The sequence below is a fragment of the Lactuca sativa genome, chromosome 8 (genome assembly GCF_002870075.4).
Source record: "Lactuca sativa cultivar Salinas chromosome 8, Lsat_Salinas_v11, whole genome shotgun sequence".
Classification (NCBI taxonomy): Eukaryota; Viridiplantae; Streptophyta; class Magnoliopsida; order Asterales; family Asteraceae; genus Lactuca; species Lactuca sativa.
This window is the reverse complement of record NC_056630.2, coordinates 20682716-20691699: the sequence shown is the minus strand read 5'-3', so window position 1 is coordinate 20691699 and position 8984 is coordinate 20682716. Positions and strand designations below refer to the sequence as shown.

Here is an 8984-nt window from a genome sequence, read left to right as displayed (position 1 = left end):
TCAAGTTGAGGGTTGAAGTATTTCGAAGTTGCGAGTTGTGTGAGAGGAAAATCGGTGGTGGAGTCGAGGTATTGTGAGATTCTGGGAGGATACATTGCGGTATCCGAGTATGATGCCATGGGTGGCAGATCATTGGTTGAGTCAATGCATCGTGAGGTTATGTGATGGCGTACCGAGGCACTTGAGTATGAGGCCCTAAAATTTCAGATTACTTTGAGACTTGAGTCATGAGATGGGAAGTGGAGTATCAAGTGACGACGTTTCCAGTGGGATCCCTTCAGCTAACTGTCATCAAGTGGAAGTATTATAGTGTGTAAATTACAGCAAGAAAAGTGTTGTTTACGATGGTTGTCGTCAGGAGTGGTGATGCTTAACTTGGGTGAGTGTGTGTACCTATCTATGTTGAGCCGTAGAGTATTCGATAGTGAAATCAGTGGGGGGTGGTGACCCGAGGAGAAGATTATGGGGTGATAAATGAGTGAGCGGATCCGAGTGGGAGTAATTGCTTCAGATTATCAGGGGGAAACCATGGAGTGAGTCCATGGCGAGTCAGTGACAGAGTGTTGTGATACTGCGGGGAGCCGTAGTATTCACCCATCAGCGAGAGAGTGTTGTGGTACTGCAGGGAGCCATAGTATTCATGAGTCAGAGAGTGAGTGTCGTAGGACTTCGGGGAGCCGTAGCTTTCACGGGTTAGTGAGAGGGAATTTTATGATACTATAGGGAGCTGTGTTATTCGCTAGTCAGAACATGACGCAGAAGAGTTTTTAGGCTTGGGTAGCCTTATTCTTTGAGTTTCGGGACCCTGGTGGTCGGATCTGGGGCGAGACTAAGGTCTCCATATTTGTCGGGGATCGTTATATTCTGAGTTGAGTTGTGGTTATCGTAATCGAAGGAATTGGAGAAGTGATGTACGCGTGGTTTGCGGGTCATGGGTCATGATTTGAGTGATTCATTGGGATGAGTGGTTCCAATTCTGTGTTAGACCATACTCTCGAGTTTGAGTTTTCATTAGTGGTGAATTGAGTAGGCGAATGAGATTCCAGACTCAAAGATGAGTTTCATTTTGAGGGGTATTGTGTGTCATCTAATGTCTTAGACCTGAGTGGGTCGGTTCATTTGTATAGGGAGGAGCGCGAGACGCATGGAACTGCAAAGTAGTAGATGACGAAGATCGAGGGTGAGATGATTTCAGTTGGTATTGTAGTATCCGCTTGGGGTAAAGTGAACTTCATAACTTGTGTGTCACAATGGGCCGAGATAGTTGTTGTGATAAGGAAGTCAGTGAGACAATTTGGGGCATGCAGTGGGTAGCCTTTGGAGGTTCAACTGTGGGGATGAGAGTTGACCTAGTGCTCAGTGGTGAAAGGGATATCTAAGAGGGAGCTGAGGCTTATGATTGTTAGATGTCAGAGGATGATTCTGAGCAAGCATGATCATTTTCTTGTGTTTGAGGGAAGGGTGTTGAGAATCTTGTTTAGATGGGATTTCGACTGCAGTACAGTGGATGAGTCTCCAGTGTAATGTGACCCTTTCACTCTTTGGAGTATGATATGGAGCGCTTAGTATGTCTGGTATGAGTGATCGGTGGCAAATTTTTGGGCTTTGACTTGTTTCTATCAGTCGCTACGAGAGAATCAGAGGGGCAATGAGGTTTCAGGGTTCGTCATTCGAGGAGCGAATAACATGATGATAGCTTGAGAGGGTAGCCGGGCACTGAGACAGCCACTAGAGTTTTCAAATTTTGGCGAGTCAGAAGGGGTATCATAGCGGCAGAAGAGTATGTCTTCTCCCGGGTTTGGGAGTTCCTATTTGATTTTAGGTGACTATGGAGGAAGTTAGTTGTGTGGTATGAGATACTTTCAGTGGTACTTTTCGGAAGGTTGAGTTCGATCTATGTGACGTTGAGAAGCAATTTCGAGGGCAAAATCTAATTCAAGTGGGGGAGAAATGTAATATCCAGATTTTTCAGATACATTAATTTTTGTTTAACCTTGAGACTTAAAAAGTGACTCGACGAGTCATGAGTCCGACTCGCCGATTAGGGCCGAGTTGCCAGCATGAAATTAATGAGTGGACTTGACGAGTCAGAGAGCTGACTCTCTGAGTAGGTTCTGGGCAGAGAAACCCTAATTTCCCAGGGGATGGGGCCTATATAAGGGAACTTATAGCCTCATTTGCGGCTCACCTTCACTGAGAATAAACACTAATGTCCTTTTGAGCTAGAGAGTGTGCAAGGAGCTAATTTTGGGGTCTTTTGGTACATTTCTTTTGAAGAGGAGGGAAGGATTCATCAAGGAACACGAAGGAGGCTAGTGGATCAGTGTTATTTCTTCCAAGAGCTTCTGGAGAAGGTAAAAAGTTCCCATCTTTCTTCTTGTGGTGATTAGATCTCTTGTTTTGTTGATTAGCGCTTTCTATCACTTTTTGTTGAGATATGAGTACATGGAGTCCCTTTCTAAGTCTAGACTTCAGATTTGGACCTTGTGAGGTCCAGAGGGTCCAAAGGCTCAAGCATTATTCAGCCACTTAAAGAGTTATTGTATTTTGGTGCCGTTTTGGAGCATGTATTGGCATTATGAGCCTTTTATGCCATGTTTGAATGTAAAGCTTGGAGCTTTACGTGACATTTGACCCTTAGGGTGGTAGATCTAGTGTTTAGAGTGATAGATCTGCCTTAATTTGTCTGATGAGGAATCTGATCGAAGGGACTCGCTGAGTCCATGACATGACTCGACGAGTCGGTGAGGGTTTTTCCCGATGAGTCTGATTGTGCGATAACTCGGCGAGTTGGGGGTCGACTCGACGAGTTGAGCTAGACTTTCTTGAGATTTCTGAGGAAACTCGGGGACTCGACAAGTCGCAAGAGTGCAATCGACGAGTCAGGTCAAACATGGATTGTTGACTAGAGTTTGACTTCTGTTGACTTTAGGGTTTGGTCAACATGAGTAATGGAGACCATGGAGGGGTAAAATCGTCTTTTACCAATTCAAGAGTTGAGAGAGAAGAATAACATTTGGTTACTTAGAGTCGGGAATCGAGTATTAATTAGAGATTTTTACCCTATGTGTTAGGTAGTGGCTAGTTCGAGATTCGAGTTCGAGGATAATTGCTTCTTGCTAGCAAGGTGAGTTTTCTCACTATACTTTACCTAGAATGGTACTTATGTGTGACCGGAGGGTCTTATGTGCTTACCTTGAGTATTATGTTATCCTGCCTTATGTTTTATGTTGTGCATTATGTCTTTGTGATTTATGCTATGTGGAGCTTTACAGACCGGATGAGAGGGTCCAACGAACCGTGGGACAGGAAGGTCCCACTGAGACATATTGACCGGAGGGTCTTACAGTGATATAGCCTTGAGTGGCTAATTAGCCGTGTGTGTGGTATTTTTGGGAACTTACTAAGGTTCGTGCTTTCCTTGTTATGTGTTATGTGTTTCAGGTTTTTCTCAAGATCGCGGGAAGGCACCGACTTGATTATACACACCAATGAAAGAGTTATACTTGAAGATCCTGTATTTTAATCAAACAATTATGGAGCTACGATTTGTAAGTTAAATAAATGAGATTTTTGTGAAATGTTTTATGAGAATTATGTGATTTTAATTAAAAATTTTATTTGAAAATTTACGGTATATACCTGTTAGGGTTATGAACGTTGTATCCTCCTGGTTAGATGGTTCCATTTGAATTTGTTGGAATCGTGTTCATGCATCGATGAACTTTAGCAGCTCATGGCCAGCTGTGGCATCTACCATGGAATCTAAGTGTGGCAGGGGGAAAGGATCCTTAGGGAAAGGCTTGTTAAGATCCATATAATCCACACATACTTGCGATTTTCCATTATTCTTTTGTACTATGACCATGTTGGCTAGCCACCTTGGGAAATTCACTTCCTTGATCATCCTTGTCTTGAGAAGTTTTTCTAATACTTCTTGGATGATTTGATTTCTCTCAGGCGCAAACTTTCCTTCTTTTTTGTTGTATAGATCTGAAAGACTAATCAATGTTAAGTTTATGAGTTATAATATTTTTGTGTGTACTTGACATATACTCATGCTTCAAGAAGAATGTTTTGCTTCTATCTTTTAGGAAATTTATTAGTTCTTACTTGATCTTGTCTAGTATTGATGATCGTATGAGAACATTCGCTTCAGGATCCTCGAGGCTCACGACAACTTCCTTTACATCCTGCTCTCTTGATTCTAGCACACATTGTACCCCTGCTTTAATTACTATGCTTGTTGTGGTACTATTAAATATTTGATCAAGGTCTTTTGGCACTCCTTGGATTCTTTTTAATCACCTGTGATCATGGTTGCAGAAATCGTTAATCGGCCGCTAATCGGTGGACTAGCGATTAGGGATTAATTGGCTAGGCGGGGATTAATCGGGGACCATTAATTATAAATAAAATTATTCAAAAATTTATAAATCTAATTTTCATCCTACAAAAAAATTGACTAATCGGCGAGTAGGTCCGATTAGAGCCGATTAGGTCCGACTTTGACCTAGGCTGACCAAATCCGATTAGGTTAGATTAAGTCCGATTAGGTCTGATTAGGCCCGATTAATTCTGAATTTGACCTGTATTGACCAAACCCGATTATAGTGACCGATTAGCAATAAATCTCATCAGTGGAGGTCCGATTAGCGATTAATCGCCGATTAATCGGCCAATTAGGCCGATTTCTGCAACACTGCCTGTGATATATATTGTCCCCATGGAGTGGGCATCTTAATACATTGATGGTATGTTGAGGGGACAACCTTCATATCATGAATCCATGGTCTACCTAGTATAACATTATAGGAGGATAATATATCAATTACACAAAATCATTGCATAGACTTTACCCCCCTCTATATAGATATGTAGTTATATCCTGCTAACCGTATGGTTTGTTTCATGACTAAATCCTATTAGCAATGAGGATATTTTTAATATTTCGGCTTCGGGGATGCTCATCTTTTTCAAAGCATCCAAGAGTATAATGTTAACTAAGGATCCTCCATCGACAAGGATCCTTCTGACCAAATGTTGGACGATGTAAATATTGATCACCAGTGCATCGTGGTAGGAATCCTGGATGTCTGTTATATCCGTTTCATCGAAGGTAATGTCCTTTTCGAACATGATCGATGTGTTCTTTTGAGGCCTTTCTTCTTTCTCCGTTTTCGACACTTTGGCATGTCTTTTTGTTGTAGAATAAGAAGTACCAAAAATTTCAGATCCTCCATAGATCACATTGATTACCTTGGTGTCCGCAGGAGAATATCCTGGTTTTTTTAGGATCTTATGAGCATCCTGATCCTTTTCTTTGAATATTTCTTTTCTTTTTCCAAGGATCTCCTTGAGGTATCCCTTGCTAAGTAGATAACTAATCTCCATTCTGAAGGTTATGCAATCTTCTGTAATGTAGCTGAAGTCTTCGTGGTATGTGCCACATTTGCACTTGTCTTTCTTGGCGGTGAAATTTTCTCCCTTTCTTACCCATGTTGCTTTGTCGAAAAGAACCTGCATAGCAAATATTAAACCTGAAACATCCATAGAAAAACAATAGTCCGTGATCTTAGCAAATTCTTCTTCCCCCCTTCATCTTCGAGGGCAATGACCCTATGATGATTAGGTTTGGAATAAAATTTGGATTTATAGGATCCTTATACCGAGGAATTGGCCATCCTATTGGGGTTGTCATATGAGTTTGGTAGGTTGCTCCTCTCTTGGATGTAGTCATTACAAGGTCTTATGCTCCTTACTTCATCAATTCTTTTGCATGGAGTCATTACAAGGTCTTCATAGAAAGGGGAGTCCTTCTTTAAGCCCATTTTGAAGGCTTCTACGACAATCACCATATCGATGTTGGCGATACTTAGAGCTTCCCTGGCGAACCTATTCATGACATCCGTGAGGGATTCCTTAGAATCCTGAACCACCCGATAGAGATCATTAGTGATACTTGAGAATGTTCTGCTACAATAAAATTGGTTGTTTAAAGTATTAACTAAATGTGTAAATGATGAAATAGAGTAAGGAGGAACATGTAGTAGCCATTTCAAGGCTTGTCCTGTGAGGGTCGAGCCAAAACCCTTGCATAGACAAGCTTCCTTGTATCCAAGGAACTTGCCTGATCTCATTTCAAAATTGCATTTGGAAGGATTCAACTTCATGTTGTATTTTTATAGTATGTTGAAGACGTTTTCAACACCCTTGAGGTGATCTTCAGCTTTCTTTGATTTTACCAGATGTCATCAATGTGGATTTCCATGGTGTCCCCTAGTTTTCCCTTGAACATCAAATTAACTAGCCTTTGGTACGTTGCACCTATATTTTAAATACCAAAAGGAATAGCAGTGTAGCAATATATACCTGTTGGGGTTATAAATGCAGTATCCTCCTAGTCAGATGGTTCCATTTGAATTTTTGGAACCCTACTGATGCATCTATGAACATGAGCAGCTCATGGCCAGACGTGGCATCTATCATGGAATCTAAGTGTGGCAGGGGGAAAGGATCCTTAGAGAAAGGCTTGTTAAGATCTGTATAATCCACACATACTCACAATTTTCCATTCTTCTTTTGTACTATGACCACATTGGCTAGCCACCTTGGAAACTTCACTTCATTGATCATCCTTGTCTTGAGAAGTTTTTCTACTTCTTCTTGGATGATCCGATTTCTCTCAGGCGTAAACTTCCTTTATTTTTTGTGTATAGGTCCGAAAGAAGGATAAATATTAAGATTAGGAGTTATAATATTTTTGTGTGTACCAGACATTTACTCATGCTTCTAGAATAATGTTTTGCTTCTATCCTTTAGGAAATTTATTAGTTCTTACTCGATCTGTTCTGGTATTGACGATCCTATGAGGACTTTTGCTTCAGGATCCTCAAGGTTCTGGGGAACTTACTTTACATCCTTCGCTCTCATTTCTAGCACACCTCGTTCCCCTGCTTTAATTACTATGCTTGTCATGGTACCATTGAGTATTTCATTGAGGTCTTTTAGCGCTCCTTGGATTCTTGTTGATCACCTGTGATGTTTTATGTCCCCCATGGAGCGGGAATCTTAACACATTGATGGTATGTGAGAGGACAACCTTCACATCATGGATAGATGGTCTACCTAGTATAACATTATAGGAGAATAATGTATCAATTCCACAAAAAGCGTTGCATATACTTTACCCCCTCTATATAGATATGTAGCTTTATCTTCCCGATTGTCTGCTTTGTTTCACCACTAAGTCCTATTAGCACTGAGGATCTTTTGACTATTTCAGATTCAGGGATGTTCATCCTTTTCAAAGCATCCAGGAGTATAATGTTCACTGAGGATCCTCCCTCGACAAGGAACCTTGTGACCAAATGGTTGACGATGTAAAGATTGATCACAGTCCATTATGGTAGGGTTCCTGGACATCTGTTCTATCTGTTTCATCGAAGGTAATCTCCTTTTCGTTCGTGATCGATGTATTCTTCTGAGTCCTTTCTTCTTTCTCCTTTTTCGCCACTATGGCATGTTCTTTTGTGCAGAATAAGAGGTACCTCAAATGTCAGATCCTCTATAGATCACAATGATTACCTTAGCATCCGCCGAAGAAGATCCTGGTTTTTCTAGGATCTTATGAGGATCTTGATCCTTTTCTTTGAGTATTTCTTTTCCTCTTCGAAGGATTTCCTTGATGTATACCTTGCTAAGAAGATAACTGATCTCCTTTGTAAGGGCTATGTAATTTTCTGTAATGTAACCATGGTCTTTGTGGTATGCACAACATTTGCACTTATCTTTCTAGGCAGTGAACTTTTCTCCCTTTCTTATCTATGTTGCTTTGTCGCCAAGATCCTACATAGAAAATATTAAACCTAAAACATCCATAGAAAAACAATATTTAGTGATCTCAGGAAAGTCTTCTTCCTCCCCTTGATCTTTGAGGGCATTGACCCTATGATGGTTACATTTGGAATAAAATTTGGATTTATAAGATCTTTAGACTGAGGAATTGGCCTTCCTATTAGGGCTATTATATGAGTTTGGTGGGTTTCTCCTCTTTTGTATATTATTGTCTACTTCGATCCTTATGAACCTCAGTGATATGCTCCTTACTTCATCCACTCTTTTGCATGGAGACATTACAAGGTCTTCATAGAAAGGGGAGTCCTTGTTTAAGCCCATTTTGAAGGCTTCTACGACATACACCATATCGATGTTGGGGATACTTAGAGCTTCCCTTCCGAACCTACTTACGAAATCTATGAGGGATTCCTTAGGATCCTAAACCTCCTGATAGAGATCATTAGTGATCTTTGCGAATGTTCTACTACAAGAAACTTGGTTGTTAAAAATATTAACTAAATGTGCGAACGAAGTAATATAGTAAGGAGGAAAATTTAGTAGCCATTTCAAGACTAATCCTCTGAGGGTCACGAAAAAACCCTTGCATAGACAAGCTTCCTTCAAATCTATGGGAATAGGGTTGATCTCCATTGTTTCCCTGTATTTTGTCACATGTTCTTCAGGATCCGTATTCCCATCATAAGGCTTCATGCTGGGAGTTTGGAAACACTTTGGGACTTCGTTGTGAGCAATCGTCGGAGCAAATCTTGAGATCTTATGGCTCGTTGGGGAAACGTTTAGTATAGGTTGGACCAACCTACGAACACTTGACATCATCCACCTTAACTACTGAACTTCCTTGGCTATGATCAGGCTTATTCCTGCATCAACATCCATGGAGTTAGTATTTAAAGTATTATTATTTACAAAGTTACCAGGATCCTTGTTATTGGGAGTAACGAAGCCTTCGTTTGGATCATGGATCATATGAACTTACTATTTTGGAGCTGCACCCCAAGCGGGAATTGGGGGCAGTGTTGAGGATCCTATCTCTTAGCGATTTCCTGGGGATCATGTATTGTCAAAGTTCAAGATCTTGGGATGAAAGATCTAGGGTGATGTTTCTTAGGGTTTGTATATCTCTT

The 8984-nt window shown here is 40.8% G+C and overlaps 1 protein-coding gene across 1 annotated transcript; it reads right to left on the bottom strand.

The window, feature by feature from the left end:
- Positions 1–4881: 4881 nt before the first annotated feature.
- On the bottom strand, positions 4882–8550 carry LOC128127657 (uncharacterized). The gene is made up of 4 exons (XM_052766314.1): positions 8439–8550; positions 6246–6327; positions 5670–5976; positions 4882–5520 (listed from the first exon to the last, which is right to left on the bottom strand). Exons 1-4 carry the CDS (start codon positions 8548–8550, stop codon positions 4882–4884), a joined length of 1140 nt encoding a protein of 379 aa, XP_052622274.1.
- Between the last annotated feature and the right edge of the window lie 434 nt (positions 8551–8984).